Source organism: Hevea brasiliensis, chromosome 10 (genome assembly GCF_030052815.1).
Source record: "Hevea brasiliensis isolate MT/VB/25A 57/8 chromosome 10, ASM3005281v1, whole genome shotgun sequence".
Classification (NCBI taxonomy): domain Eukaryota; kingdom Viridiplantae; phylum Streptophyta; class Magnoliopsida; order Malpighiales; family Euphorbiaceae; genus Hevea; species Hevea brasiliensis.
In genome coordinates this window covers 7,398,481-7,423,022 of record NC_079502.1, presented here as the reverse complement: position 1 = coordinate 7,423,022, position 24,542 = coordinate 7,398,481, and the positions used below count along the sequence as shown (strand labels likewise).

The window sequence follows — 24,542 nt, the reverse complement described above, 5'->3', positions numbered from 1 at the left end:
TATTTAACATGATGAGTATACTTTTATAATATTTAAATTTGTAAAATAAGAAAATTTTAAATTTCTTAAAAAATATAATAAAAAGGATTTTAGATTTTAATTGTTGATAAAAGATTTTAATAACTGAAATTTAAAAATATTTACATAAAATTAATATTTATATGATGATAAGATAATTTTTATATACAAATTTCAAAATAAAAATAAAAGAAATATCATATGACAATTTTTTAAATATTATTATCAGCTTATATGATAAATTTTTATGAAGTTTTTTTGAAGTTTTAAAAGTTAAGGGATAAATATTAAATTAAAGAGAATATAAATATTATTGGGGTGATAAATTAACATAATTTTTTTAAATATTTAAATAATATTAATATAATTAAATATTATAAAAAGAATAATTTCTCTTGTTAACCTGTTAAACGGCTCCTTTTTCAAAGTTTTGGCTATGACTGGGAAAAGTTTTGGATTTCTTTTTAATAGACGTGTTAGCTCAGAATTTAGAATTTAGCTAATAAAGAATCTTGGAGCTAGATTTTAGGAATTCGGTTTGGTCATCTCCGTTGTTTTGGCGCCCACCCTTTGCATTGCAGAGCCGAAATCTCGGTCCGATTTTTCTGTAGAGAGACAAAATAACTGCCAACTATGGCATACACGTCGAGGCTCGACCGCGTCTCTTCTGTTCTCATCATCTTCGTTCATTTACAATTTGCGAGCAACCAGACAAAAGAGAGGTTAACCATTAGCTTTCTGTTTCGATTAAAGTTGGTGTTTATAGTTAATTATGAAATTCTTTGTCGGATTTTATAAGGAAAACTGCTCGGAGTTTGGTATCGAGAGTTGAATTTCTTTGGACTTTGGAGGGCGGGAGAAGATTGAAGGTTTTAATAATTAACAACAGAGTATGAAAATATGGACTCTTGTCCTGATCTCTATCCTTTGACGAGTTTGCAGATTGGGTAAGAATTCTTTATGGTTATATCATCATTATGTCTCTAATGTCAATGGTTTTATATAATCCATGCTAGAAAGGAGAAAGCTTGACTAAAATTTCATAATTCCTTTCCTTGATTGAGAAGGTTCTGAATTATAATCAATCCTCATGTCTATTTTGGTGTTCTGTGCAAGTCATTAATTAATTAATTAATTAACCTGACTTTATAATATTGTGGATGATCAAGTTTTTGCAAACTTTTCATTTGTTTGTTTGTACATTGATTCCAAAATGAATCTATAAGAGTATTAATGCCACTGCAGTTTAATTGATCGTTGGTTGAGGTGGGAAAGGGATGGAAGGAAGTTGGGGTATGAATTTGGTTTTTGGTTCAAATCTTACCAAAGTGCAGCGTTTAAGGATTGAACTTCATTTGTTAATTCTTTCATCAAGAAACTATGTTTCAATGATTTTGCAGGAGAGTGGTTTCAAAAGGCTAAAACATACATTTCCATATGATAACTTTTCAATCATGAATTTAGAATCAAGAGACATTGAACTTAGATGCATAGACATATACATATTTTAATATTTAAACAATATTCTTTGTTTTAGGGATATAAAGTCCAATCTATCACAGGCTTTCCTATATTTTGCTCCTATTAGCCATAAATTTCTTATCCTGGTTGACAATCAGTCATGGTGGAGAAGCAAGCATTCAAGATCAAAATGCATAAGGGAGTTAATGATCGCTAAGGTTACTCTTTTTCACTGTATCTCTACAATTGGTTATTTTAATACTATATTGAATTTAATCCATTATGCTTTCTGATGATATCCACAGTACAGAGTATCACCTTTTAAAAATACTAGAGCTTTGCGGAGGAGGCCAAGTTTAGTATACCAATCCTCCAGCCATGGAAAGAAGAAATTTTTGAAGTGGTTGCCCAATGTTAGCATGGCTAGTGTCAGTGAAAGAGCTCCATTCTCTATGATGAATTTGTACAAAGCCTTGCATGGTTTCATAGTGTTTGAAGTTGCATGGAAAGATGTATGGGGTATCAACTATTTAAACGAGCTTCAGGTAATCATGTGTGAACATGTTATTGCTATTTCAAAATAAGCAAGGATTTACGCAAGCAATTTGTACTTTCAAAATTCTGCATTTTGAAAGTTGGGTTCTTATCTTTTTAACACTTCATGTTTTATAGCTTAACAGTATGAAATGAAATGTTGTCCTTTTTTATTCTCATTTTTTTTAATTACCATTCATTTTACCTTTTCTTCAATAGTATATGTTTTCCACAGACAGATACATCCCTCGCTTTAGAAGTGAAATCTCTGAGAAAATGGGAATTCAATGGCATTGATCAAGCATTGAGCTGTATTTCATTGTGGTTCTCGAGCACTCCAACTGAAGCACAAACCCTGTGGAGCAGTCTAATCTTTTTGTATTACAAAGTTTCTTCTCCTTCTTCTTTGGGAATCACAGTGGCTTCTAAAGACTTGCTGTTTAATGTATCTCAAGCTGAACTATTTTCTGAAGATGCGTTCTTTGATGTCAGGGAATGCCCCATTGAGACAAATGATAAGTTTTGTATGGATAACCAAGTAGGAGAGCCAATGATTGGGAAAAGAAAAGAAAATTTATGGGAGGATAGTAGCTTTGAGCCTATGGAATACAAGCATACGTTTCTGCTATTTGGGTTCAATGACAAAAATCTTCCATTTCAATTAAACCAAATTATTACCTCTGATTTGAAGCTTCTTACTTTACTTGAGGCAGGCCTTCCCTCTTGGGTTATCTTTCTTCAATCCTATCCATTTTTCAATAGAGTATATCGTCCCTGGATGCGCCCTTTATTGAGAATCCTTTATGTGGTAATCTCATCCATAACTGTCATTATTGGGTTTTATGATCTCTATAAGAATGTTCCACTCTTGAAGGCTGCTGCATCACATCTTTCTTGGCCATTTTTTAAGTGGATTGAAGCGTGTGATATGATTTCGAGAATCAGGTATCTTGGGACAATGTTGTTCCTACATAATTTTGAGAAAGCAGTTCGGTTGTTTCTAATGAAGACACATGTGATGAAGCTATCAGTATTGCTGCTTACAAGGCACTTGATTCATCCACTTGAACATCTGGTAGGATTTGTGGTGCCAATATGGAGCACTTTCACTGAAATAGGAGAGAAAATCTGTATGATTGCAAGGGTTGTGGTACAGCCCTTAAGCAACATCTTATTGGACTTTGCTAAGGTTTTATTCTCACCATTGGAGCTTCTATATTCATTTATTTTAAATTTAGGTAAATTTGTTTCTCTCAATACTATTTCAAGGCTTAAAACTAGTGTTTCCCCACTTCTCTTGATTGTAAACTATTTTTTCAAGATGCATTATATTTTCTTGTTCTCAAAAGCTTGATTCTGCATTACATCATTGTTATGCATTTTTCATCAAATTGATACAAACAGAAAGTTCTTGCTAAACTTGGAACATAGGCAGTGTATTTTCAGCTCTTATTTAGTTATACTTGTACAAACTTCGTAGAACTTATCTGTCAATGGACAATATCCTTTTTGGAAAATTACTTAAAACTTGGTGCATGATGTTCCCTGCTATACTTTTTTAGAGATACAATCACATGGACACAATTATAAGATAAATTTTACATAAAATGAAGTGGGTCAGTGAATTGAATGGATTTTTCTAGTTACTTCTCACGAATGTTATTCATCAATGGTTAATACCTTTCACTTGGCACTTTTAGGTGCCTCAGTCTTCCTCAGTCTTTCTTTATGCTTGGAAAAAAGTGGATGAATATCTTCTATTTTCTGGTGCATACATTCTTATTCAGCTCTAATGTAATTGGTTAACGGTGAAGTCTTTTTTTTTTTTTTTTCAACATGAATCTAATTTTGATTTTTGGGATAAAGGTTTAGTTGAGTTGAGTTGAGTTGAGTTGAGTATGAATCTGATTTTGACCTTTTTCTTGCCTTCAGGCACTTTCATTTCTTCACTCTTTAATATCATATTGGGATTGCTCCTCATTCCTTCTCAAGGTTGTCTTCATTTGGCAAAACATGTGTCTTCTATATTACTAAACATCTATGAAGTTCTTGCAAGAGCCTTCATGGTATTTACCAATAGGAAGGGTCTGCTTTTGCGTTTTGTTCAAGTAAAGCCTAGCTCATCTGATATGTCATTTTGGCATTCTGTTTGGAATGAACTCTTCTCAAAGGTTTGTCTTATACAATGCAAATGTTATGATGCCCTTTCATGTCTATGTTCCTTGTCTTCTGTTGAAACCTGCTTCTGGAATTGTTTTACAGGTCTTCCGGTCCCTTAAAAACATTATATGTGTTCTTGTTACATTCCTCACTTCCTGCAACAGGCATAGGTTAAGGTACAAATATCACTTCCTTTTTTTTTTTTTTTTCTTTAATCCTTTAATAGATATATGTAAGGAACATACAATCAATGGAACAAACTGAGTTTTAAGCAAGTGGCCAGAGGAGTTGGCTTGCTTAGGCAGTTAGGCTTGTGATGTATTTCTGCTGCTGTAGCAACGTAAGATCATAAAGACTTCCAAAAGCAAATAAATGAAAGAAAAAAGTAATGTTTAGTATGAATATGGAGCAACTAACTTAAGTAAATGCCAAATTGGGAAGGTTTTCCCACGTTAGCCATCATTCTGCAAAAGAATTGAATTTGTGTAACTTGATATTTAATTATATATTTAATTTTTATCACGGGTGCCCAGATTCTCTTATCTTTCCATTCCTGTTATTGTTGGAGCTTCATGGTTTAATGTTTGATTCAGTGAATTTTAAGGTAAGGTTCAATTATGTTGAATTGATAGAACAAGGTTGATAAAAGTTAGTTGACGTTTAATCATTACTGGGTTTGCGCATGTGCAGCCTTGAAACCGTCCTTCAACTCAATAACTAAGCTGAAGAGTCAGTTTAGCTTGGATCATTTGTTTGCTTTGCTGTATTATTTTTCAAAAGCTTGGATTATCTTTTCAAGTTGTTGGAGCAAATAGATTAATTGTTTAACTTCAATCCTCAATTTCTCCTAGTGAAAAGTTAAAGTGAATATTAATAGGGTGTTGGATGTCCAATTGTGTAAGTGTTCTGCACATTGGGAGTTGTCTGAAGTGACGGCCATCTATAGTTAACATATGGCTTTATCCAAGGAGGTTTTTTGTTTTTTAAGTTCACAAATATTGCATAGGTGGCTAATTTGGACTTTTTGGTGCATAGCATGTTGAGTTTGACTGCATTCAATATCATATTCTAGAGAATACTTATAGCAGATTGTTGAATATGCAGCATCCATAACTACTTTAAAGCAGCCCTTCAGCAGCGTTATGACCTTTTTCGATTAGCTCATCTTCAATGTTCTTGTCGTCCAGTGCCTCAATTGGAAAGCCATCATAAGGTAGTTGCACTTCCTTTGTATTATTAGGAATGCTTCTTTATTATTATTATTATTTAAAAAGGAATGATTTGGTGGTCATGAGAATTCAGAAAGAATGGAGTGAGAGCCTGGAGCCCAAGAAAAGCTCTTAAAATTTAATGCTGGAGTAGCAATAGTTTGATAACATGGACTTATCTTCCTGCTTTCTACCGCTTCTCAGCAATCCACCAAAGTAAAAAGATTTTGAATAATATTCCCCAGATATAGCTAGCCATTGAAATGCAATGCATCTTTTTTGTACGAGGAGTTGAATGATTGCGATGGGAGAAAAGTTGAATTAGACAATTATTAGCATGCGCCATGTACAGCTTTACAATGACAACAACAACAACAATTAAGCCTTAATCCCAAACTAAGCCATAATCCTAAAAACCAGGCAATATACACCTTTAGCACTTGTTAAATAGATATTTATGTAGTTTTATAGGTCTAATGACCAAGTACATGTCCAACTGTAATGCATGTGCATATCTTTTCTTTCTAAAAGCAGGTTGGTATTAAGAGACATGAAAATTGTAGATGATCGATAATATGACCATGCCGCCACCTTTCACTGCCTGTTTTGGATCACCACAAGAGGTCTTTTTTGTATTTAGGTGATGTTATTGGGAACAAGTTTTCTTCCTCAGTTTCTGAATTATGGGCACAGCTGTTAGGTTGACAACTTGTACATATATTTAGTGAGTTGAACAAGCTGTGCAGTGTCGAACTATCTTTGTTGTAACATGTGATAAGAAAATATATTTATAGCAGGCATATTAGCCTGAATGGTTTCTATTTGATTAATTTTCAACTTTCAAATTCATGAATGTGCCTTTTGGTCCTGTAGACCTGTTTGGGATTGGCAAGGGATTATTATTTAATCATGCATGACTAACTTGTGTGAGGTTATACTTTTTTTGGCGCTTTAATTACATTGTAGAACCTAATTAAGTGCCTGTTTGGCACTACGTTTGGAGGGTCAAAACTGTTTTTATGAATAAAAGAATCATTTTATATGCTGTTGAAAAAAGCAGTTTAGAAAAGCTTTTTATTATTTTAGTGTTTTTATGACTAAAATTTATTAAATTTAATTTTAAATTATTTTTTAATACTCTCTAACTAGTATATTTAAAAAAGTGATTTTTTTTCAACAATAGTTCTAATAGCAATATCAAACAGCTCTTAAGTCATTTTGAAAATAAATACCAAGTAAGATTACAAATTTACAATAAAAAATTTTTCTGCTGAATAATGGGAGTAAATCCCACATGAGTGGAGAATAACAAAAATTAAGTAAATATAGAAAAGGGAGAAGTTTTTATATAGAATATTGCTTTCATTTTTGAATTAGCTAAAAACTATACCTTTATGTATAAAGCTTATATGAAAATCTAAATTAAAAAAGCTTTCTTGTTTAGAAAGCACATAATTACTTGAATTTAAGATTTTTTAAATTGAAAAAATACATTTTGAAATAAGTAGAAATTATGTAAAAAAATTAATATGATTGTATAGAGGGTATTTAATTTAGCTTATAAGTCGGTCAAACTTATAAATAGAAAGTCATGAATAAATATGTATTTAGTTTAACTTATAAGTTAAAAAAGACTACTTGAAATAAGTTAAAAATCATAAGTAAGTATTCTTATTTATCACTTATCTACTTATTTTAAAAATTATTCTCTGATTAAGTAAAAAATTATATTATCCTAATAATTTTTAAAAATATCAATACTATTTTTGTCTTAAGAACCACAACACTCAATCCTATATCCCTTTTAGTTATTTTGACAAATTAAGATTTTTTTAAACACGTTTTAATCAAATACTTAAATTATTTAAAATTAATTTTAAATAATTTTATCAATGAATTAACAACTTAATTTTAAATTAACTTATAAATTAAAAAATATATTTTAAATTTAAAATAAAAATAAGTAGCTAAATAAAAAACGCTCGCAATAAGTGATCATGTCTATATAGACGAATTGTTTCTAAACAAAAGATTGGTGTTTTGATATTATATGTAGGAATAATTGTTTATACATGTAGAACAGAACAAGATTCAAGGACTTGATGCCAAGCCTATCAATAGTGGAAGGATATGCCATCCATGAATGCTACAACCAACATATGCATTGCAGAGTGTATGGATGGGAAGCTACTTCCTTCGCTTGGTACCTTTTGGAACTCCAATTTTTAAATGGAAGAATTGATAAACCATTTCAACGGTACAAGGAAAAAAAGGAAGAATATATGCAGTGAGAACTATCATATATTCTCATTTCTTTGTCTTATACATACAAGAAATGCTTTCCTTAACTTTAATAAGGGATTATTCGATACACTCGTATACATATATTTTCTTTATAAATATATGAATTTTCTTTTTTTAATATTAAAAAAAATATATTTTTTTTTTTTCATTTAAGAGATGTTGCAATTACAAATTCATCCTTTGCCATATGGTTGTAATCTTTGGAGGGCTTAGGCTTCATGTCTTTTCCGATTTCTACTATTTAAAATGATGCCGTTTTAGAGCTGCACTATTGAAATTTACCATTAAGAAATAGATATAATTTTTTCTTTATTTTTTAATTAAGCACTAATACATTAAAAAATGATAAATATATAGTGTTAAACTATTTGCTTTAAATTTTTATAAAATAAAAATGGAAAAGCTAACAACTTGTTGAAGTTGAGAGTCATTTTTTGCTTAAAGGTGCTTCCAAGCAGAAAAGTCTAATGATGAAGTTTGTTATGGGGGCAGCATGGAGAAGTCACTGGCGTGCGTACAAGTCACTGAGCATGGAGAGATCAACTCCAATCATGTGCCTTTCGGCTTTTGGCTTTTTCATGCATTGTTCCTTTGGGAAACCTCAAGCAAGCCATTCCTGAATCTTCATCACACACATATATATAAACTAAGACTACAAGCACAAATGCAAGACAAATTAATACTACCCAATTATAATCATTTATAGAATTCATTAGAATCAATGGATTTTTCTCTGCCATTATTGCCACGTTTGATTCTTACATTTCTGCTGGTTGGTGGGGTGCTTGCAAATATAATGACTACTGATATTAGCTTTGATGAAAGTTATGAGGTTACTTGGGGTTTTGATCACGTCTTGTCTCTTAATCAGGGAAGGCAAATTCAGCTCTCCATGGATAAATCTACTGGTCTTTATACTCTACCTTTATAACTCTTATTCTACTTAACTTCTGATAAGCCAGTAAAAACATTTATATATAATTATTTCTTTATCACATACATCAGTTTTAATACATATTTTGCGGTTTTCTTTTCTTTTTCTTTTGGATTAAGGTTTTAATATGTGATTTTGTGAAAAAACTTAGTAGCAATAATGGTTTCTTTCCCTTTCACTCATCTGCATGGCCTCAGGGGAGTAGCACGCATGAACTGGAAACTAGGTTTCCTCTATTATTTTTAATACTTCTTGGGGTTATATTAATGCATGCAGGGTCTGGATTTGCGTCCAAGCTAAACTTTGGTTCTGGATTCTTTCATTTAAGAATGAAGCTACCTGGGAAAGATTCTGCAGGAGTTGTAACTGCTTTCTATGTGAGTATATATATAAACATAGATACATGTCCTCCCTTTATTGTTTAATCAGTTCTTCATGTCCATTGATCCTGAGATGCATATATATTAGGACTAACTAATAATCCTTGGTGGGTTTTCAATGGCATATGCAGCTAACTTCAAATGGTAATAATCATGATGAGTTGGACTTTGAGTTCTTGGGAAACAAAGAAGGAAAGCCAAACACTTTACAAACAAACGTGTTTTCAAATGGTATGGGGAATAGAGAGCAAAGAATTTATCTTTGGTTCGACCCTGCTGTAGATTTTCACAATTACCAAGTCCTCTGGAACGAACATCAGATTGTGTAAGAATAATTAATATCTCTCATTACTACATGATGAATCTAAGGCAATGGTTCAATATGCTTAAACATTAGTTATAAGTCAATAGTAATGCTTTGAGAATTACTACATCTGCCTCCATTTCTATAATATAAGGCAACGGTTTGATTACGTTTTTACAACGACAAAAATCGCTGCCTGAACTTTTAGTAGCAATAGTTTATAACTACTGTCAAGAAACTGTTGCCTTAAATCTGATATGCAGTAATGTCTCTTGAAATGTCTATAATCTTATATGCTATATTGCTATCTAGCATTTCCTAAGTTCTAACATTATGATTTCAAATTTGTTGATTTTATCTGTTATAAATATCAGATTTTTTGTGGATGAAACTCCCATAAGAGTGTTCAAGAACAAAACAAATGTTGGAGTAAGCTATCCATCAAAGCTAATGCAAGTAGAGGCAAGCTTGTGGGATGGAGATGGTTGGGCAACAGATGGAGGCAAAACAAAGACTAATTGGAGCTATGCTCCATTTAAAGCTAATTTCCAAGGGTTTGACATCAGTGGCTGCTCAATTCCTCATGACTCAAACAATATTCTACCTTGTTATTCTCCAAAGTACTGGTGGAATTTGGAGAAATTTTGGAAACTGAACTCTATACAACAAAGGGCTTATGAGAATGTGAGAAACAAGTATCTCACTTATGACTATTGTTTTGATAAGCCTAGATTTCCTATACCTTCATCAGAATGCCCTCAATAATGAGCTTCATTCGTTGTAACAATAAGTTTGTGAATAATTTGAAGACCCCAGAAATCAAAGCTTAGCAGATTGTAACCACTTTGTCACTTTTTCTCATTTAATTTAATTCAGTAATCAAAGACACGTCGTTCTCTTTTAATTTATATATTAAAAGAAATAAAAAATTATTGTAAAGTCCCGTGAACAGAGAGGGCCCAAAAGCCCAAAACTTAAAATGTAAACAGTCCTAAGCCTACGGTTGCCCAAAAGCTCACGAAGTGAAGTTCTGAGAGCTCTGCCTTTGAACCAAATCAAAGCCGGCCCAAAAGCTCGCGAACTGAAGTTCTGCGACTCTGCCTTTGAACCAAATCAAAGCCGGTCTGCAATGGCGGAAGCTGTTTGCACCGCGTTTCTCTTATGAGCATTAGACCAATCGATGTAATGGCGATTCCACTAAAATCGACACACTTCTTTATCTTTCTATTACTTTTATCCAACATCTTTACTCCTATAATCTCCTTTGGATTGACCATAGAGCAAGAACGAGAAGAGTTCTATGAGGAATTGTTGTTGAGGCCGTTGCCTGATCGGAAAGTGTTGGCGCATTTCCACTTCCAAAGCACAGCTCCTTCCTCAAATTCCAATGGCCGCCACCATCACCTCTTCCCCAAAGCCATTTCTCAGCTGGTAAGTTTTTTTCTTTTTTAATATTCTTTTCCGTTGTTTGGTTGCTGAGAAAATTCGGGTTAATGGGTTTTTTCTGTTAATAAAAAAATTGAAAACTTGGTTGTGCTCCTGATTTTTCGAGTTATACAGGATGCTGATTCTGTACAGTGGAGTTCAGTAACTGATTAGACTAAAGATTGATATTTGAATATCCTTACTTCTGTTTAATTTTATTGGTATCTAGCTGCAGCGTTAGGGAGTTTTTAGATCTCGATTGTTCAGCTTTTGTGCGTAATTTTTAAGCGATTTTAGTAATCAATTTGAGTTGGTCTGGGATTTATGGTTCTAGCTCTCTTCTTAAGTTGTTCTGTTAGTATAATTCGCATCCCGCTTGTGTTTCCTTGTAAGTTTTCTAGTGATAACACCAGAAATATAGCTGGCTTTAGAAGAGCGTAGTTTTATTGTTTTGAAGAAAGGGCCGATATCCTTTATGCTGAGATATGACATCCTGCGCATTGACAGGTCTGAGAAACCTGTTTTAATAATTCCTGAATAACTCATTCAATTTTTCAAAAAATACTTTTTAATTAAAACTATGAATCTGTAATCTATCTGCTTGTTTAGTTTTAGGCTTGGAGTTTGTACTTATTCTTAATTGTCTGCCTCTCTTCACTTATATTTTGCCTTTTTTATGTTATGTTTCAATGATTTGGTTCTTGTATAAGTTGTGTTAAATATGCTCAACCATTGACTGTATTTATGTTATATTTCCTTGGAGCTGGAAATAGTATATAACCCATGGAATAGCATTACTTGGACAGGTACAGAAATTTCAGATTAAGGAAATGGAATTGTCTTTCACGCAAGGTCGTTGGAACTATGAACTGTGGGGTGGATTTGACCCCATATCGAGCAGCAATGCTAAGCCTCCTGGAGTTGAGCTGTGGGCCGTCTTTGATGTCCCTCAAGACCAAGTTGATGCATCTTGGAAGAACTTAACCCACACTCTTTCAGGTCTTTTCTGTGCTTCAATTAACTTCCTTGAGTCCTCTACAATGTATTCAGCTCCTCAGTGGAGCTTCCGGCCAGCTACAGGCAATATAAGGTACGGTATGCTGCCCCGTGAAGCTGTTTGCACTGAGAACCTAACTCCATGGTTGAAGCTCCTTCCTTGTAGAGACAAAGATGGGCTTTCTGCATTAATGGACAGGCCATCAATTTATAAAAGTTTTTATCATTCTCAGCGGTTGCATTTGACCTCTAATAAATCTGGTCCAGAGGGGATGAATCCAGGCATCATTCTTGAACAAACACTTACTGTTGTTCTTCAGCCTAATAGTCAGAGAACTAGTATGACTTACTCTGGTGAAAAGAATGTTCAACCAAGCTGGTCTTTGAGTTCAATATTTGGAAGGAAAGTCAGTGGACGATGTGTTCTTGCAAAGTCTAGTAATGTATACCTTCAGCTTGAGAGAGGTCTAGTTGCCGAACTAAAGAAAAACAAGAATAATGGGGTTGGCAATATAGCTTCTGAAGGGTTTTGGAGTGGAACTGGGTTTGAATTGTCAGTTAGACCAGACAAGGTGTTTGAAGAAGAGAATAGCAGTCACAGAAGGGGCTCTTCAGTCCTTTTTGAGTTTTCCGTCGATAAATACAGCGACTCTCAGCCTTTTGATCTAGGCCTTAAATGGAAATTTCCTGTAACGTGGTCATCTGAACCAGCACCGTTACATGCTAGTAGGTTCTTGATGGGAAGTGGGAATGAAAGGGGTGCAATTGCTATCCTGTTGAAATCTGCAGACTTAAATGATGCCTCCTTGGGTACTTGTAGCAGTAGTAATGGATATAAATTCCGAGTTGATGTTTTCCAAGTTGTACCTTGGTATGTTAAGGTATATTATCATACTCTTCAGTTGTTTGTGAATGGCCAACCAAAGGCAGTTGGAGATGTTATAGAGAAGATTCATGTTTCACCTTCCAAAGACAAGATATCACCTGGAGTCATGGAGATGGTTTTGCAATTTCCTTGTGATGTGAAATCAGCTGCTTTAACATTAGAGTTTGATAAGGTATGCTTTGCAATTAATTGTTTCAGCTTTGACTTTAATTTTTAATTCGGTTAGGTTTTAATAAAATACATGACAGATTAGCATCCTCAACACTATCTTCCTCCTTGCTTGTGGTGAACATGAACATTAGGTTTTAATTTTGTATCTTGATACAGGAAAGTAACATCTCATATCTGTATTTATAATATCAAGATACAGATTAATTTCACCAATTTTGGTTAATATGAAAACCTTTATTGCTAAACAAATGAAGGGGCTGGTGTTCAGTTTCTCATGTACTTGATGGTATTTCTATTAGGGTTTCCTACACATTGATGAATATCCTCCAGATGCTAATCAAGGATTTGATATTCCATCAGCTGCAATAAGCTTTCCCAACTTTTATACCAGCTTGCTTTTTCCTGGCAATTGTTCTGTGGACAAGTCACCTATGTTGTCAAAATTTCAGGTAGTTAATCTCCTGTATATTATTGGTTCTCAATGTGCTTCATCTTGGATTTTGATTAATCCTGGATTTGTGATGCAGGAAAAAAATCCTGTTCTCTCTTATACAGAAGTATTACTTGTGCCGTTGACAACTCCTGATTTTAGCATGCCATACAATGTCATCACAATCACATGCACTGTATTTGCATTGTATTTTGGATCATTGCTAAATGTTCTTCGAAGGCGTGTGGATGAGGAGGAAAGGCTTCTTAAAAGCAAAGGTAACTTTATCTCTTTGATCAGGTTGAAATTGCTTCATGGTGAAAACAGTTATTAACTTATTATAATGATACATGAGCAGCCTTCTCATGGATTAATTCAAGATTAATAATATTGATGTTGCTGATAATATGCAATTTTTAAATTATTTGATTAAATGCTAATTTATTCAATGATTAAGCTATAACGTTAGTTAGCAATTATTTACTTGTAAAAATGCTTGTTTGTTTTGAGGGAGGAAAAATTACTCATATTGACGGCCATTGATTGTTTTCTTGACAATCTTGGTTATTTGTTTTGAGTCGATCCATTGTATTTCGCTTTCTTGCTTCTTTTTAGTTAGTTTGACTTCCTCATCAATGCTGCTTCTGATCTCTACTTTTTGTTGTTCTGCTTGTAGCTGGCAAAACCGCTCCGCTTTCTGGGCTGCTATCAAAGTTATCTGCTAAGCTAAGAGGAAGACCACAGGAAACTCCTCAGTCACCATCTAATTCATCATCCTTGATTAGTTCTAAATTGTTGTTGAAAGTCTTTTTAGTGGCTGTGTTAGCTGTTGCTTGGCAATACTATTTTGGATGACATCTTCAATTACTGAAATTAAGAACTTTAGTGTGCAATACATTAGAGAAGAAAGCATACTGGAGTTAGGGATTAGTAAAAGGATTGTTTCTGCCATCAAATCAAGTTACATTCATTTGTAGCCAATTTTCCATCATTTGGATGTTAGTAAACCTTTTTGAAATCCATTTGCCTTAGTAAATGATCTCCATAGTCCACATTCAATATCACAATTCACAAGCCAATCACAATGTGGTTTCTTTAATAATTGCATACAAGATTTACAAAATTCAGTTTGCTCCCTCTTGTAATGTTTATCATTTACAAATTTGGGATCTGATGAACTGGAAACCAAGAAAAATTCCCATTTTCAATAAAAGGTAGCAAAGAAACTGTAAGTAATGGAAATTTCATCTGATTCTTTTGCAAGGAGCAGCCAGGATCACCTCATCTTCTCTCATCCGTTTCACATTGCCGCTCATGTAGCTGCATTTCAATTTGCTGCTTGAAATGATGCTGGGGTAGTTATTTCCTCTTTTCTCCAAGTCCTGGAAAATGGCCCACAAAAATGTGTCATTCTTAATGCTAAGCTATCGCTTGACCTTCACATCAGGAAAGTAGCCTTGAACAGAAAGGGTGTTGTAAAAACATTCATATTTGATAAAGGCAAAAACCAAAATGAGCAAAGCCAATTGCAACACCAGCTAGAAATCAGGATTATTAATCTCATACCCACATGTTCATAAAGTTCTTAAGCATCCAAGTTGCAGGATGAAGTTTATATGCGAAATACCTGAGTTGGCTTCATTTATCTTTAACTTCTTGACTGAATTGACGTCTTCCAACAATTGTTTCCTCTTGAAACCAAGACCATTGCATTTGAACAATTGGTGACATCCTGGAGAACCATACAATAGTCAATTACAGCGAACCACCATCTCATGCAATGACAAAAACTTCAGACTTTTACCTGAATTGTTTTCCTTTAACTTCTTATTCATGAGGAAGTTAATGACATGTTCAGGCTGTGGCTCTGTACTAACTTCCTCTGTTTCAGTTCTGTAATTAACTCTACTAGCAGGAGCTGCATCTTGAGGATCGTGTGTTCCTGAAATGCCAACCTTCAGTATTCTTCAAGGGCATGTTTGGTTCAATTAAGAACCCAAAAATAGGATGAACATGGATGTAAATATCCCTAGTATCCTCTTTTAATTTTATCTTTTTAGACAACTAAATACAATTTAGTAATAATCTTAACAGATAAGTGCCAAAAAAACTCTGCACTTTTCAAAATTTTGCAATTTTATCGCATATTATGAAAATTACTAATTAAACCCTAAATTTTTTAACTCTTACTAATTCTACTTCACTGTTAAGAAAACTGTTATTTCACTAACAGATACGCTACGTAAGACGCCAGGTAGATATGACATAATTGCAATTAACGTAGAAAAGGAAGGGATAAATTTTAACAACTTTCCCTGAACTTATATGATTGTAACACTGCAATCCTTCAATTTTAAAATGTAACATAAAACCCCCTAAACTTTCAAATTTTGTACAGTAAAATCTTTCTGACTTTCAATTATTGATTTTTCAATTACAAACTGATGTGAACAGCTCTCACATGGTATTTAATCAATATTTCCTCTTTTCTCTCTTATGCAAAATGTAAAATTATTCTCTATACACTTGAAAAATTATTCTATCTATAAAGAGAAGAAGAATTCAATTTACACATGGCTTGAGAAAGAAAATAGAAATATTGGCTAAGCTTCATACTGGAACTATACAGGTCAGCGTCTGACAGAAAAATCGGTAATTAGAAATTAGAGGAATTTTACTATGCAAAGTGTGAAAGTTGATAAGTCTTTATGTTACATTTTTAAGTTGAGAGAACGTAATGTTACAACTAGATAAGTTTAGGGACGGTTGTTAAAATTTATAAAAAAAGTAAGATATATCTCTAAATAAAAAGAGAAAAAAAAATGTTTAATTCAATATAAATAACTTGTATTAATATATATTTGACAAGGTGCACTTAAACATTAATGAAACAAAAATACGAGATTAAGATTTTTGAAGAGACAAGAAACATATATTTTAGTAGGAACATATCATTTCAGCATGTTAATATATTTCAGTATGTTAATATAAAAAGTATTATATATTATTAAAATTGCATTCTTATGTGATGCCAATCAGTTGAAATAACAGTTTTCTTAATGACTGTGGTGGAATTGGTAACGCTTAAAAACTTTTATGTTTAATTGATAATTTTCATAATATAGGTAGAATCGCAAAAATTTGAAAAGCATAGATTTGTTTGGCAGTTATCATAATCTTAAAGATTATACTGAAAGGAAATACCTTTTAATTAAGATCGAGTTATATAAATTTAAAATTATCCTGTAAAAAATTTTGGGTTCTTTGTCTACCAAATTTCACTAAGCTATTCTGCTATTCACCCTCTTATCTTTACGCAATCCCTCAAGGAAACAAACTTCAAAGAAAATAAAAGAAGAAATAAAAATCAAGTCCTTGTTTCTTTTCTCACAATTTCTCAACAACCAATCAGAACAAGAAGGGTAAATATCATTCCAAGAAACACAAATTCTAAAAGCAAAGTAAACATACGCTTACTCCCAGATTTGCAGAGCTTGCCATGGACAATAAGAGCATCTTTATCGTCTTTACCAGTGGACAACCCCTTAGCAGAGAAGAACTTGAGAAGCGATCTCCACGTGACAGAGGAGGATACAAGATCAACACCTCTGCTGATGAAGTGACCATTGAGCTTCAACGTTGATGGTTCTAGCCCCAAGGCCCTGGCTATCAATCCCAAGTCCAGTTTCTGGTCATCCCATGCCGAGAATGCCACTATCTTCGACAGTGACGGGCACAATAACTTCACTGTTCTGGGTTGATCGCTTCCTGACATATCTCTGTCAATCTATAACAGCAGAGTCTAGCTTTCTCTAATTCTAATACAAGAGTATTGAGTCCTCTCTTAACGGTTTCTGGAAATGTCTTAAAAGCTCTTCTCAGCAATGGTGGGCTTGGCCATCATGTTGGGCCTGTGAGTTTTTAAAAGAGAATATTATTTATTTAGTTTTTATAATTTAATGAAATTAATTATTCAATATTTTTATTTTTAAAAATATACATTATTTATTTTCCCACCTTTAATAATAAATTATTTATTTCTTCTCGTTAAATTTTTTATTAGTTAAATTAATTAAAAGAAAGAATAATTATAAACAAAGATAATATAAAAATATGAGAAATAAATAATTATATTATTTAAATAATAAGAATTGAATATTTGAGTTTAAAAAAAATTACTTTAAAAGTTAAAATAACAGAAGAAATTAAACAATTCACATACTGAAAAATAAATAAATTAAATAATATATTTTTCAAAATAAATTAATTAAATAATTAATTTTATTAAAATAAATAAAATAAATAGTAACTTTCTTATTCTAAAATTTAAAACTTAGTTGTTTTTTTTTTAATATATATCTAATCCAATATTTTTTATCAAATATATTATATAATTTGTTCCAAACTTCGATTGATGCCGGTGACAGCATCAATCGAATTGTATGAATTGCAGCATAACCACAGCGTGCTGATTAGCTAGATCCTGCTTTATAAGTTTTAAGTGCTACTGTAGTATACATGTTCTGTCTTTTCTTTAATAAGCATTGATTCCTTGTTTTTAACATTTTCCGTTCTTTTAATGATTTGGGTGTAGGATGGTGATGTTAAAGTCAGAAGGGCCTCACAAGCTCTTTTGATTTATGTGGGGAATGTTGCAAAGAATCCTGACTTGGAAAAATTCCAGAATATCAGAATCAGTAACCTATTGTTCCAGGTAAGTGACTTCTCTGATTTGTTATGCTAACAAAGCCATTTCTCTGGAATTAGCAGCTAATCATATAAATTGAGATATTAACCTTCATTAAAGTCCATTTTCTGGAAAAATTGTCCTCTTTAAAATTGCTCCAAGGAAAAGCCCAATCAAAGAATAATGATATATATATGTATTGGTCTCATAAGCCATGCGCAAATATCTCCTTATTCTTCCACCAATAATCTACAAAATTCATCCATTTGATCATCAGGCAGTTGTAGGCAGACATGAAGGCCTCCCTCCCCTTGTGACCCTGGCAAAAGAATGACCAAACCAGGTTTTACCATAATTGGTGTCACACATTTAATTTTGCCCCATGAAAACACATCTTCTTCTAGTCCTAATCTAAACCAGGCCACCAACGAAAAGCTGTTTTCTCTGCAAGGTGCCCCTTTGTGAACCTCAAGCCAATCTATCCCAGACCTCACATGCTCATCATCCAATCTTTCCATCCCTTCTTGCACTTTCCTCACCAAGTAAGACTCTTCTCTATCCTTCAATTCCTTCACTTTTAATCGTGCAAATCCAGGAACCAATGCATTTCCAGCAAATCCAAACGGGGCAGGTGGCACCACAATTCTTCGAGCATCCACTGGAAATAACATGGTGCTGATTTTCTCTTCCTGCATTTTCACTGCAATGCTCCTTACCTTCCATATCTTGGCAGCCACAACTTGGAAACTGCTGCATTTTCCTAATTTCCCATCCTTGAGAGCTGCCTTCTTCAAGCTGGCAATCCTTCTGGGGGACATATAGATCAAGCAAGTCTTATTATTCTGTGGTGACCAGTCCTTGACATTGATGCCACTCGTCCCACAAACTGTGAATAAGCTGTCTGTCTCGCAGGCAGCTGTGGAGTACTCGTAGTGTGGGTGAGTGATTCTTGGTGGGTTCCTCGCTTTGAAGACCGTTCGATCAGGATTTGGCAGCACCACAATTTCATCTCCACGAGTTAAAGCAGCTAAATTCTTCTCAAAATCGCGAGCTGCAATCCCATCCAGGACACAGTGGTTGTACCGCGAGGCCAGTGCCAGGCCTCCACATCCCATCTCTGTTAACTGCCGTAAGATAATTGCCACGTTAATCAAGAAATCAAGCACTTGAACTCAAGATTATTCTAGTAACTGATATGGTCTAGTAAAGAACCTGTAAATGGAGAAGAGGCTTGTGTTGAAGCTCCATTTCTTCTTCACCCTCTTCATGCAAGAAAGCGACAAATTGTCTGAACTCCGGTTTGGGTGTTAAAAGCTCACCAAGTTGGTTCAACGTGGAGCCAGTTTTTGCAGCAGCAACAACAACTCCAGCACTATTACAGTCTATCTCGAAGCGATTATCATCTTCGAGTGCAGGGACAAGCCGTCCAGCAAAGAAGTCATAAGGCACTAGCAAATGAGCAAGCGCAGTATACAGGCTATTGCAGGCTTCAGAGAAGCTAATTTTATTCTTTGGAGGATCAAAAAATGAGACGGATTCTTGATATACAACAAGAGACAGGTCTATGTTAGATAGGAAAATGCGTCTGCACTTCGTGGGTTTCTCCGGAAGAATCACAACCTTCTCTACTAGCTTCAAGTTCTCCATTTTTTATGATCAGATTTAGCTTGACCTTTGCCTCTATAAGTAAAAACCTTCGAACGCATAAATAAATAAAGAAAAACGCATATTCTTTATGGTGGCATAAATGAGCTCAAACAATTAACTGACGCATTTAACAACAACATTAAGACTACTGATCCTAGAGTATGAATGGAATTTAATGCTCTAAGTTTATTCACACGGAGAGATTTGATGTTTTTCTTTTTATTTATTTATCTTTTATAATATGAAAATTGGGTTTTATATCGTTACTATAGTAACACTGCGTTTGAGGAGCAATAGCCTTACTTGCAGGGAACACTGCCTTCATCGTTGAAAAATTGGTCTCTGCGCTTCCAGATCGTGGAGAGAATAAAGTTAACGGTAAAGGTTATGGCATAGATAAGAGAAAGCCGATAAAACTTGATTGTGCTTCTTCTACGATCAAACGAGCTTACCGGGGACATGAACATTAGACTTGCCTCAAAAGAAATTTGTCAAGACCACTGCCGGATGGAAAATGTATAGACCCGTCCGACCATGCTCGACGGATTCGGCAAAGCATTAATTCATTAATTACCTCCACGCAGGAAGTCCAAAAACATTTCTTGATGAAGAATGTTTTGTTTTACACGCCCCATATGTCATATCTGACATTTGAACGAGTCTGTCTTCCTATGATGTCCGGCACTTGGAAACGAGCTTTCATTTTAGCCCTACAGGAAGATTTATATCATGTTGCACTAGTGATCGAGTGCAATAAGCAATTCGCTTTGCTAGAGATTGCATGGATAAGCATTGCACATTGCTTATTCAATCGCAATTGAATTTTTTCTAAACCTATATACACCGTCGGATAAAAGAGACTGACTTCATCTAGGTTCAAGAAGGAATATTCAGACAGAGATAAAGGCACCGTATTGAACGGCAATTAAACACGCTCTTAACCTTGAAGAAAGAAACTGTAGCACCAAAATGCATTGGCAAATACAGCATGTCCAACAGCCAAATCATTCAAAGAGATAAGCCTGAATTCTGTAGCATCATAATAAGTAGGCACATTAAATAACCACATAAGTTCCCCTAGTAATCCCATTTCTAGCTTCTTGCATTAGAAGTAAAGCCATAAAAAAAAATGTCCATTAAGAGATAAACCTGAACAAAATTGTGAGAAACTAAAGTTCCTACAACTCAGTACTTAACAGCACTCAGTATCTCAAATTGGGAACCAAGCTTCTCCTCTGCAACCTTCTCAGCTTTTGCTCTGAGTTTATTCAGTTGCTTCTTCCTCTCATACAAAACTTGAGCTCTCTCCTTTCTCTTCTTCTCCAGCTCCTGTGGACAAGAAGATAATTAGACATAAAATTACTCATCAATTCAACCAGCGGCCATAATAGCAGCAAATGGAGAAGAGAAGGCAACAACCCACTGTCATTATAATCGATGTGTAAGTGTCAGGCTAAACACTATAAGAACAATTTATACAGCCAACAAAATGAACATGCCAAATATCAAGATATGATTGGCATGTTTTCAACTCACAGTAACATTAATTAAAGCACTAACACGCATAATAAAATACACATACCAGAATGGCTTTGATATACTAAAATTTAACAGCCAAGAATAATAAAAGAATACAAACCTATATGCTTCTCACAAATAAGCAGGCACAAGATGAAACCTTAGGCTACAGTGACATTGAAAAACCAAACTAACTAGTATGATCCTAATTTTTGCCATGCAAAATAAGCTGGCAGAACTACATAAAGGCAACTATCACATACAGCAAGTCCATCATACATTGCCATTCTAACAGCTAAAATATAAAAATAAACAGGTTAAAGACAAGTGCCAACCAACAACCACAATTTGCTTATCTAATTAATCCAAGAACATGAGCCTGGTAAGATAATCAAGCAATACACTCACCCTGATGGTTTCATAGTGGTTCCATCCAACCTCAGATGACAACCTGCCTAACAGGCAGTACTTGTGTCCCTTCTGAAGTCTCAACACCCTAGTTTTCATAACCAAGTTAGGAAAAACCAATATCAAAAAAAATTGAAAGAACATCAAATAAACCGAAAAGCTCAATACAGTTAGAAAGCATAGACCAGGAACACTCACTTAAGGGCATCAGGGATAACCATCCTCTTCATCTTATCATATGGAGGTGGGACACCCTCATAAGTCTTCAAACGTGCAAGTGCAGCCTCCCCGCGCTTCGTCTTGTGTGGGATCATTCTGCCAAAAATAGCAAAACAAATATGATCCCAAGATTCTTCAACACCAAAAGCTTAGCTGAATCAGGATTCCTCCATACCAAATAACCATCTAAAATTTTTCATCACCCATGGTATAGTTGTTGCCCCCCAACCCACCAAACAAAAACAAATTCCAAGCTCATTTTAACGCCATTAGCAATCAATTGGCGATAATGCCTAACAGAAGAAATTAATCGAGCTCTTTTAATGCCAAGGTCAATGTTCCATTTTCCAGAACCGAAACAAATAGACAAAATAAAGACCAACGGATCAAATTGAGGATCAAATTGATGTTCATTTTCACTCACATTTTCCCATCAATCAAACAGACACAAAAACATAGCATCACTAAACCAAAGAAGTTCGAGAAATAGAAAGAGGAACAAACCCACGAACGGTACGCCAGAAGATCTTAGCAGGGGCGCGGAAGTGAATGGGTCCATGAGAAGGCTTGGTGTTCATACGCTTGCGAAGGAATCTCATGTACTTCATCTTCTGCCTTACCAGTCCTCCGGACATGCAAATCTCCTCACACCGTACCACCACCACTTTCTGCCCGTTCAGCAGCTCCTTCGCCACCGTCGACGCCAGCCGCCCCAGCATATGATGCCGCGCGTCCACCACCACCACCTTCGCACATATCCCCGATCCGGACACCATTTTTGCACTCTCTCTCTCTCCCTCTCTCTCTCTCGCTACTGTCCTTTAAATGCAAGTGGTATATAAGAGGAGGATGGCTAGGGCTTTTGTAGGGTTGTTAAATGGTGCTGCTTGATGTCCAGTGAATTTGGCACGGTGGAGAAGATTAACCATTGAAAGGAAGCCACGTTGACGACAACAAAGGTAAATAAGGGCTTTTACTTTGTTAATGGGTTGGGCCCTAACCGTTTGAACAAAGCCCAATGTTCTTCTTTACGAATATAAATATATGTTTTGCATTGCATTTGAATACCTAAAACTATTTTTTTGAATAAAAATATTATATTAAATATTATTAAAAAAATAATTTAAAAAATTTATTTTATTATTTTAATATTTTTATTATTAAAATTTATTAAATTTAATTTTAAATTATTTTTTAATACTTTTTAAATAATATATTTAAAAAAAATATTTTTTGAACAACAGTTCTAATAACAATGATAAATAAGTTCTAAATCATCTGAGCTTAATTTCTATGGCTAATAAGGATACATGCTCGTAGTAATTGTTTTATGTTGTGATCTCACTAAATTGAGAGTTCGAGTCTTATTAATTATGTTTCTTAGTAGACGATATGTAAACTCCATTGTAATCTCTCAATAAAATTTATAATGTGTCCGCCATTCCCACCTAAACTTTTTTCTAATAAAAAAATATTCATATAAACCAAATTAAAAATCAAAATAAGAATCTTATTAAAATGAATAAAGTTGTTATGATTAATATAAAATATAAATTTTAAGTGTATATGAATATTAAATAATAATTATATAGTATTTTTGGCACAGAGCTGAAATTGAAGTTGAAAATGAAAATTTAAAGAGGATTGGTTAAATATTTTAAAATTAAAATATATTAAAATTAAATTACAATGTACAAAAATAAAGCTTGAGTATAATAATTTAAAAATATAAATTTATTAATTTTGAAATGACTGAAAAGGAATTTATAGATAATAATATTAATAATAACATAACTTAAGAATAAAATAGAGATTATTAATTAAGATAATTTTGTTATATTTGATATAGAGCATCGAATACCTTAGTAGAAAAATATGATAAATTAAAATGGTGAAAAAATTGAGAAGGAAAATATAAGACGTAAGATAACGTAGAAGGAAGCAGTATTAAAAATTTTACAAATTTTTAATATTGATATAAAATTAATTTTAAATAAAATTGAATGACAAAAAAAATCATGTAACTTACCTCAATTAATTTGAGATTAAATCTTAATAATTGTTATATCTAATATATATATATATATACTTTATTCTAGTTATTTTTAATTAATATAAATAAAAAATTTATTCATATTAATCAAATTTTTTTAACATAGACTCCGTTTATTTCACGAAAAATAATTTGTATATGAAATATTTAGTTGTAATGTTAAATTAATAATATATATTTATTTTATAGATGTGTAAGTGTATTCATATTTTAATAATATTATCAAAATTTAAAAAATAAAAATGACTTCTTTTTAAAAAAATAAAAATTATTTTTCTTAAAAATAATTTAATTTTTCTTTTAATCAGAAAAATATTTTCCGTTAACTTTTTCTTAATACTCCAAACGTACAAAAAATACAAAGAGAGTGTTGATTAAATCATATTTAATTTATTTTAATTCGAGTTTATATAAGTAATTAGGTTATTTTACACATCAAGATGACTAACTAAGTTAATATTGCAATCAAATCACTTATATCAATCATTTAATATTTATTTATTTCGATGTGAGACTTAAATTTCCAATAGAGTTTCCATTTTATTAAAAGTTGACATTTCTTTTTTTTTTTCTAACAAGGTATTTTATATATATATATATATGTAAACTCTATTTATTTGGTAAAAAATATTTTTTAAAAATATTTTTTATATTTTTATTAATTAAAATAATTTATAGAAAATTATTTTCTTAATCATGAGAAAATGTTAAGTTTGGAAGAATGGCTTTATGTTTTAAAATTGAAGAGTGATTTTCCTCGATACTTACTTTACTATTATTAGTTTTTTTTTAGGCAGCT

At 33.2% G+C, this 24,542-nt stretch overlaps 6 protein-coding genes across 12 annotated transcripts in view; 3 read left to right on the top strand and 3 right to left on the bottom strand.

Annotated features, from left to right (window-relative positions):
* Positions 1 to 491: 491 nt before the first annotated feature.
* The window catches only part of LOC110642039 (uncharacterized), a 26,833-nt gene continuing 2,782 nt past the window's right edge, over positions 492 to 24,542 (top strand). For 2 of the 5 annotated variants that reach the window (XM_021793962.2, XM_058129105.1), the window contains exons 1-4: positions 492 to 965; positions 1,556 to 1,697; positions 1,785 to 2,024; positions 2,249 to 3,251. In XM_021793962.2, the coding sequence (XP_021649654.2) occupies positions 919 to 965; positions 1,556 to 1,697; positions 1,785 to 2,024; positions 2,249 to 3,251 (1,432 nt within the window). In that variant the 5' untranslated portion in view covers positions 492 to 918. Of the gene's footprint in view, positions 966 to 1,551; positions 1,698 to 1,784; positions 2,025 to 2,248; positions 3,252 to 3,945; positions 4,185 to 4,275; positions 4,350 to 5,277; positions 5,387 to 5,912; positions 6,210 to 24,542 lie in introns of those variants that run through there. The other 3 variants (XM_021793963.2, XM_021793964.2, XM_021793965.2) reach the window with 3 other exon arrangements.
* On the top strand, positions 8,287 to 10,160 carry LOC110642049 (xyloglucan endotransglucosylase/hydrolase protein 2-like). The gene is made up of 4 exons (XM_021793976.2): positions 8,287 to 8,593; positions 8,896 to 8,996; positions 9,131 to 9,324; positions 9,678 to 10,160. The coding sequence occupies exons 1-4, from the start codon at positions 8,407 to 8,409 to the stop codon at positions 10,066 to 10,068; spliced, it is 873 nt and encodes a 290-aa protein (XP_021649668.2). The 5' UTR covers positions 8,287 to 8,406; the 3' UTR covers positions 10,069 to 10,160.
* On the top strand, positions 10,338 to 14,247 carry LOC110642050 (uncharacterized). 2 transcript variants are annotated; one of them, XM_021793978.2, is made up of 5 exons: positions 10,338 to 10,734; positions 11,521 to 12,782; positions 13,081 to 13,230; positions 13,309 to 13,489; positions 13,888 to 14,247. In XM_021793978.2, the coding sequence occupies exons 2-5, from the start codon at positions 11,559 to 11,561 to the stop codon at positions 14,064 to 14,066; spliced, it is 1,734 nt and encodes a 577-aa protein (XP_021649670.2). In that variant the 5' UTR covers positions 10,338 to 10,734; positions 11,521 to 11,558; the 3' UTR covers positions 14,067 to 14,247. The 2 variants fall into 2 exon arrangements, with proteins under 2 accessions (XP_021649670.2, XP_021649669.2); XM_021793977.2 differs by having other exon boundaries at positions 10,341 to 10,734; positions 11,535 to 12,782.
* Positions 14,469 to 17,048, bottom strand: LOC131169768 (uncharacterized). 2 transcript variants are annotated; one of them, XM_058129108.1, is made up of 4 exons: positions 16,689 to 17,048; positions 15,016 to 15,153; positions 14,839 to 14,943; positions 14,469 to 14,593 (listed from the first exon to the last, which is right to left on the bottom strand). In XM_058129108.1, exons 1-4 carry the CDS (start codon positions 16,984 to 16,986, stop codon positions 14,571 to 14,573), a joined length of 564 nt encoding a protein of 187 aa, XP_057985091.1. In that variant the 5' UTR covers positions 16,987 to 17,048; the 3' UTR covers positions 14,469 to 14,570. The 2 variants fall into 2 exon arrangements, with proteins under 2 accessions (XP_057985091.1, XP_057985090.1); XM_058129107.1 differs by having other exon boundaries at positions 14,556 to 14,593; positions 16,683 to 17,045.
* Positions 17,926 to 20,317, bottom strand: LOC110642058 (acyltransferase GLAUCE). Its single transcript, XM_021793988.2, has 2 exons — positions 19,111 to 20,317; positions 17,926 to 19,022 (listed from the first exon to the last, which is right to left on the bottom strand). Exons 1-2 carry the CDS (start codon positions 19,543 to 19,545, stop codon positions 18,129 to 18,131), a joined length of 1,329 nt encoding a protein of 442 aa, XP_021649680.2. The 5' UTR covers positions 19,546 to 20,317; the 3' UTR covers positions 17,926 to 18,128.
* LOC131169767 (60S ribosomal protein L13a-3-like) lies at positions 20,447 to 22,584 on the bottom strand. Its single transcript, XM_058129106.1, has 4 exons — positions 22,195 to 22,584; positions 21,670 to 21,786; positions 21,472 to 21,559; positions 20,447 to 20,874 (listed from the first exon to the last, which is right to left on the bottom strand). Exons 1-4 carry the CDS (start codon positions 22,464 to 22,466, stop codon positions 20,731 to 20,733), a joined length of 621 nt encoding a protein of 206 aa, XP_057985089.1. The 5' UTR covers positions 22,467 to 22,584; the 3' UTR covers positions 20,447 to 20,730.

Excerpts from the sequence above, each read along its gene's own strand:
- LOC110642049 (XM_021793976.2), top strand. The coding sequence starts at position 8,407 with ATGGATTTTTCTCTGCCATTATTGCCACGTTTGATTCTTACATTTCTG. Across the intron at positions 8,997-9,130 it reads GAGTTGTAACTGCTTTCTAT|CTAACTTCAAATGGTAATAA; the intron begins GTGAGTATATAT and ends TGGCATATGCAG. Across the intron at positions 9,325-9,677 it reads TGGAACGAACATCAGATTGT|ATTTTTTGTGGATGAAACTC; the intron begins GTAAGAATAATT and ends TATAAATATCAG.
- LOC110642050 (XM_021793977.2), top strand. The coding sequence starts at position 10,465 with ATGAGCATTAGACCAATCGATGTAATGGCGATTCCACTAAAATCGACA. Across the intron at positions 12,783-13,080 it reads TAACATTAGAGTTTGATAAG|GGTTTCCTACACATTGATGA; the intron begins GTATGCTTTGCA and ends TATTTCTATTAG. Across the intron at positions 13,490-13,887 it reads AAGGCTTCTTAAAAGCAAAG|CTGGCAAAACCGCTCCGCTT; the intron begins GTAACTTTATCT and ends TTCTGCTTGTAG.
- LOC131169768 (XM_058129107.1), bottom strand. The coding sequence starts at position 16,986 with ATGTCAGGAAGCGATCAACCCAGAACAGTGAAGTTATTGTGCCCGTCA. Across the intron at positions 14,944-15,015 it reads GTTAAAGGAAAACAATTCAG|GATGTCACCAATTGTTCAAA; the intron begins GTAAAAGTCTGA and ends ATGGTTCTCCAG. Across the intron at positions 14,594-14,838 it reads GATAAATGAAGCCAACTCAG|GACTTGGAGAAAAGAGGAAA; the intron begins GTATTTCGCATA and ends GCCATTTTCCAG.
- LOC110642058 (XM_021793988.2), bottom strand. The coding sequence starts at position 19,545 with ATGGAGAACTTGAAGCTAGTAGAGAAGGTTGTGATTCTTCCGGAGAAA. Across the intron at positions 19,023-19,110 it reads AGCCTCTTCTCCATTTACAG|TTAACAGAGATGGGATGTGG; the intron begins GTTCTTTACTAG and ends ATCTTACGGCAG.
- LOC131169767 (XM_058129106.1), bottom strand. The coding sequence starts at position 22,466 with ATGGTGTCCGGATCGGGGATATGTGCGAAGGTGGTGGTGGTGGACGCG. Across the intron at positions 21,787-22,194 it reads TTCTGGCGTACCGTTCGTGG|AATGATCCCACACAAGACGA; the intron begins GTTTGTTCCTCT and ends TATTTTTGGCAG. Across the intron at positions 21,560-21,669 it reads GTTATCCCTGATGCCCTTAA|GGTGTTGAGACTTCAGAAGG; the intron begins GTGAGTGTTCCT and ends TATGAAAACTAG.